Genomic DNA, 5,708 nt, shown 5'->3' on the forward strand with positions numbered 1-5,708 from the left:
GGCTCACGTAATGAGGTTCCGGTAACAAACACGTGTTATAAGATCCACCACGTACTTGTACAGTTGTCGCCATCTCATCAATAAACGCGGACCGATACAAAATACCCCAAGTCCCACTAAAACAAAACCACTGATATTTTTTCTTTTAACCAAGGTTAGTTCTATGAACTTAATCGCAACCGTCAAACCTTAACCAGAGTTAAAATACTCTCAGATCCTTAATCTTCTTTTCACAACCATAAATACATGAGAAACTACACCTCAGAAATTCTTTTTCCCATTTGACGCTCTCTGTTCCTCAGAAGCGCCAATTGAGAAATTCCTCAACAACAACACATCAAAAGGAAAGGGAACGAACATCTCATCTTCACCTTAGCAACACCCTGACCATTCTGGTTTGTGTTTTACCTATTTGTTTTCGTTTAGGGTTTATGTTTGTTTTTGTTTTTTTTCGTTGTTTTTGTTTGGATCTGATTTTGTAAACCTAGGGTTTCAGATTTTTTTTTTTTTTGGCATCACCCAGATGATTTTTAGGGTTTGATTGTTGTTGTGTTGTTGTTGTTGTTGTTTTTCAGGGTTGGAGCTTATTGTTTGAATATTTTTATCTCGTTGAATCTCTGTTCAAATGGCTGCAACAATATCTTCTGCACCGAGTGGACCACGTTACGCACCAGAAGATCCAACACTACCTAAGCCATGGAAAGGATTGGTTGACGGAAACACTGGGTATTTGTATTTTTGGAATCCGGTGACTAATACTACTCAGTACGAGAGGCCTATTGCTGCTTCTTCGCCTGCGGCTCCACCAAAACTTGCAGCAGTGCCCATGAGTTCCTCTGTTCAAGTTAATCAGTCGTCGTCTCAAGGGCAAAATAGGACTGGTAGAGAAGAAAATGGTCGGTATAATAGTGAAATCAATGCTGTGGATAAGCTACAGGTATATATTACTATGTTCTCATGTGAAAATTTTAGTAAGCATTGCATGTCACTGTTGGGTGTTTATTTGTTTAAATTGCTGGGCCTCAGTGCTCGTTTGCTGTTAGTATAACATATTGCAGCTTCTTACTTTTTTGTAATGCTGGCTAACTGAGGTTTCCTGTTGATCTTCAGTATCAGGCAAGAAATGGAAGCGGAAACGCAGATGCTGTCTCAATTGGAGTGGCTGCCAAAGTAGGGAGTGGTCCGACTCCAACACCTGAGGCCTATCGCCGCCAGCATGAAATTTCTGTTTCTGTAAGAATATGATTTGATTTTGATTAATTTCACATTGCGAGCTGTCTTATTTGTTCCGATGGGTCTGCATATCATGGTTCAGATGTATCTATGTCTATATAGGACTATAAAATTTTATACATATTTGCTGTCAACATTTTCTTGTGTTTCTGTATGAAAAATCTTTTTTTTTGTGTTTTTGTTGGGATATTAATTATATATTTTCTTTTATTTCTTGGCTCACATTTTAGTAATGCTGACTATTAATCTTGTTTCAGGGGGATGATGTACCAGCTCCATTTTCATCATTTGAATCCACGGGCTTTCCTCCAGAACTACTTAGAGAGGTAGTGTTTTGTTTCTTTCTGTTTGTCTCTACCATGTCCATAGGAGCTCGTGTAAGTTTCATGACTCTTTGTGCTAAGGCTGTTTGCTGTGCAAGTTATGTATTTGCTGGAGATCTGATTTTCGGATTTCAGACTTATGGCTATGATGTCTGTCCTTTTTTGTCGCAGGTGCGATATTTGCTCCAGCGAGGAGCTAATGTCGTACGCTGTGCCACCTTTATATGGGGGCTTCAGTTGGAGCGCCCTTTAATGGTGCACCATTTTTGAGAAGGGCTTTCCGAATCAGTTAGTTCGTGGCCAAGGCTGTCGCCGACGATGGTTCAGTCTGCCACTTGGTTCGAACAGAAGGCCACTTTCTCCTCTCCAGCTTGCATCAGCAAGCATCGGCTGTTTCTACGTGTGGGGGATAATAACGTTGTTTCTGACGTTACCTATTCCTTGGGCTAGAATGAAAAAGTACACCCAACTGAATATTGAACTGGTACCTCATGGGGGGTTGCTGGTTTTCGTTTTGGTTTTCCAGGTACACCAAGCTGGGTTCTCTGCTCCAACTCCAATTCAGGCCCAGTCATGGCCTATTGCTCTCCAAAGTCGTGATATTGTTGCCATTGCAAAAACAGGCTCAGGGAAAACCTTGGGTTACTTAATTCCTGGGTTTATGCATCTCAAGCGAGTGCGGAATAACTCTCAGATGGGTCCAACCGTATTAGTGCTTTCTCCGACAAGGGAATTAGCCACACAAATTCAAGACGAGGCTGTGAAGTTTGGGAGGTCTTTAAGACTCCAATGCACGGTATTATTCGTATGCTCAAAATTATGTATTTATTTGCAGTTCTTCAATTTCTGTGCATGTTTCGGGTGCCTGAAATCCGATTTTTTAATTTTTATGAAGTGTTTGTATGGTGGAGCCCCAAAAGGTCCCCAGCTTAGAGAGATTGAACGCGGATGTGATATAGTTGTTGCGACTCCTGGACGCCTGAATGATATTTTGGAGATGAGAAAAATTAGCCTCCGTCAGGTTTCCTACCTTGTGCTTGATGAGGCAGACAGGATGTTGGACATGGGTTTTGAGCCTCAGATTCGGAAAATTGTGAATGAGATACCTCCTCGCCGACAGACACTGATGTACACTGCAACCTGGCCCAAGGAAGTGCGTAAAATTGCTGCCGATTTACTAGTCAAGCCTGTCCAGGTTAACATTGGGAATACCGATGAGCTTGCTGCAAACAAGTCCATTACTCAGGTGAGAAAGAAGTTTTCTGTCACTTGAAAAATGATTAAGACTCCCTTTGATTCATGCCGTGTCTGTTAGATCTTGAGGTTTTTGTTTGTTTGTTTTGCTTAACGTTTTTTTAAGTATTATGCTAGTCTTCTTTGCCATTGTTATCTTATCTAACTTGATAGGGTGTGTATGAATGAAGTAATTCTTATGATATATATGTATGTTGGTGTGTCTTGCAACAGCATGTTGAAATGGTCCAGCCAATGGAAAAACAGAGGCGTCTGGAACAGATATTGCGATCACAGGAACCAGGTTCTAAAATTATAATCTTCTGCTCAACCAAGAAGATGTGTGACCAGCTTACTCGCAATATCACCCGTAACTATGGGGCAGCAGCCATTCATGGGGATAAATCTCAGGGTGAGAGGGATTATGTGCTAAGCCAGTTTCGCTCTGGGAAAGCGCCTATTCTTGTTGCGACTGATGTTGCAGCTCGAGGTCTGGATGTAAAGGACATCAGGTATCATCTTGTGTTTCTAAATCTTCACTTCGAATGAAAGTCCTGATTTATTTTTTGTCGTTAGTACAGAATAGAAGTAGCTTTACTATATTAAAGTACGATATGTAGGAGAGTTAGTTTCTTATGTTGATTTTGGTACAGGGTTGTGGTCAACTATGACTTCCCTACTGGGGTTGAAGATTACGTCCATAGGATTGGGAGAACTGGAAGAGCAGGTGCAACGGGCCTGGCTTATACCTTCTTTTCAGAAAATGATGCAAAACATGCATCTGACCTAGTTAAGCTCCTAGAAGGGGCAAATCAGCGAGTTCCACCACAGATCCGTGAGTTGGCATCCCGGGGTGGTGGGTTCAACAGGTTTAAACGATGGGGTCCTTCCTCTGGAGGTAGTGATGGTGGTCGTGGTGGACGTTTTGAGTCCAGTTTTGGAGGCAGGGGTCGTGGGCCTTCATCATTTTCAGACAGATCAGAGAAAGAGTATGGAGGTCGTGGATTTGATCGAGAACAGCCTCGTGAAAGGTATTTTTTTATTTTTCTGTGTGCAAGTGTTTTTTTCTTTCAATCATTTAGTTGTCAATACTTAATTGGTCATGTTGGATAGATATGTGTGTTCTCAAGCATTTCTTTGATTTCAGTTCTGGATTTGACGGTGTGAGCTTTCATGAAAGAGCCTATGGTGCCCGTAATAGTGATCGTCGTCCTCGAAGCCCAAACAAAGGGGGAAGTGGGTGGGGCACAAGAAGCAGGAGCCGCAGCCGCAGCCCTAATAGATTTGAAGGAGGGTATAACAAACAAGAGGAAGTAGAGGAAGGTTTGATTGGCGCTGATGACTAGTGCTTGTAAGAGGAATTTGGAGGAGCCAGTGTTCACTCTGACTGATAAAGAGAAGTGGGATTGATGCCAGGTTCTGTACTGCCAGCAATGAACTTGTTCTGATCCCATGGGTTATAGTTTTTTTCTTTTCTTTTTGTGATATGATTTTTTGCTGGTGTTGTGTGGAATGAAGAAAGAAGAAATAGTGGTGAAATTTTTAACACTGTAACGGGGAACATGAGTGTGCGGAAAAAGGGGAAGGGGCATAAACTTATGGTTATGATTATACGGCACAGTAGTAGTATTTAGTTGGTCGGAAATAGAGGTAGTATTATGTATTTGAACTCTTTTGTTATCATATCTCATTTTGTATGTTCTGAACAACTGATGACTTTTGGTCAGGTAAATTAATGAACTAGAGCTGCTTGTAATTCTCTGGTTGTCTTGGTGTAGTAGCAAACTAGCAACTGCATTCTAGAGTTGCGGCTTGGTATGGAAAATGCAAAAATGCGAGATGCTTCTTTTCATTCATGTCAGAGTGAATGAAACTAAACATATGACATGAGATGCTTCTTTTCATTCACGAGTTTAGAGTGGATGAAACTAATAATGGCCCAACCTGCTAATAATGGTACCCCTTCATAAATCATCATGGGTGTTTTTTGGCTGCCAAAGAAGCTGCAGCATCGCTTGTCCTCAAGCCGCAAAGGTAGGAAAATGACTAAAGTAATCTGTAGCATTTTCTCAAGTAGCCTCTTCGATCCTTCCACTTGATCAACGAATGGGCAATTGCAACATTGTGTTGTTTAACACACGGTTCAAAATTCTCTGGTTCCCATGCAAGTTGCGATAGCCTTCCACTTGATCAACGAATGGGCAATCGCAACATTGTGTTGTTTAAACACACGCGTCAAAATTCTCTGGTTCCCATGCAAGTTGCGATAGTTATAGGTACACAAGTTAGTTTCAGTTGTCATGAGCTCTGAACTTCAATTTCAACGCCGAAACATGAAGACAAGACATGGTGTGTATGACATGCATGAGACATGACGTGTCTAAATTATATTCCCTCCGTTCCTTTTTAATAAGCTGGTTTCTATAAATAGATGTTTCAAAAAAATAGGTTGGTTTCCTAATTGAGAAAGTCAAATGTTACGTTAGTTTTGTGGGACCACTTTCCTCTTAACTTCTTTTGATGACAAGTGTCATGTGAACCATTTCACTTTACTTCTTTTGCTGATAAGTGTCATGAGGACCATTTCACTTTACTTCTTTTGCTGACAAGTGTCATGAGGACCATTTCAATGATTAGTTCTCTTAATTTCCTTAATTTCATCTAAAAACAAAACCAGCCTATTAAAAAAGAACGGAGGGAGTAGGAAATAAGTCACAACAATGTGAAAAGGACTGTAAAAACGTGTAGAGAACTTGGAGTAAGCTTCATTTGCTCCTGTAGTTTGGCGATATAGTTGCAAACGGAAAATGAAAATTTGGTGGTCTAATTTAACTTTTGTTGGGAGGCCAAGTTTTGTTTTTGCTAAGAAATTGCAAGCTTTATGAAAAAGTGGGGTAGAGAAACATTTGGTTCTCTTCA

At 40.8% G+C, this 5,708-nt stretch overlaps 1 protein-coding gene across 1 annotated transcript; it reads left to right on the top strand.

Moving 5' to 3' along the window:
- The first annotated feature begins 260 nt into the window (after positions 1-260).
- On the top strand, positions 261-4,547 carry LOC113282440 (DEAD-box ATP-dependent RNA helicase 14-like). Its single transcript, XM_026531436.1, has 9 exons — positions 261-395; positions 576-937; positions 1,111-1,233; positions 1,491-1,559; positions 2,083-2,352; positions 2,452-2,802; positions 3,024-3,301; positions 3,443-3,820; positions 3,937-4,547. Exons 2-9 carry the CDS (start codon positions 626-628, stop codon positions 4,133-4,135), a joined length of 1,980 nt encoding a protein of 659 aa, XP_026387221.1. The 5' UTR covers positions 261-395; positions 576-625; the 3' UTR covers positions 4,136-4,547.
- The last annotated feature ends 1,161 nt before the right edge of the window (positions 4,548-5,708 follow it).

The sequence above is a fragment of the Papaver somniferum genome, chromosome 5 (assembly GCF_003573695.1).
Source record: "Papaver somniferum cultivar HN1 chromosome 5, ASM357369v1, whole genome shotgun sequence".
NCBI lineage: Eukaryota > Viridiplantae > Streptophyta > Magnoliopsida > Ranunculales > Papaveraceae > Papaver > Papaver somniferum.

Excerpts from the sequence above, each read along its gene's own strand:
- LOC113282440 (XM_026531436.1), top strand. The coding sequence starts at position 626 with ATGGCTGCAACAATATCTTCTGCACCGAGTGGACCACGTTACGCACCA. Across the intron at positions 938-1,110 it reads ATGCTGTGGATAAGCTACAG|TATCAGGCAAGAAATGGAAG; the intron begins GTATATATTACT and ends GTTGATCTTCAG. Across the intron at positions 1,234-1,490 it reads AGCATGAAATTTCTGTTTCT|GGGGATGATGTACCAGCTCC; the intron begins GTAAGAATATGA and ends ATCTTGTTTCAG.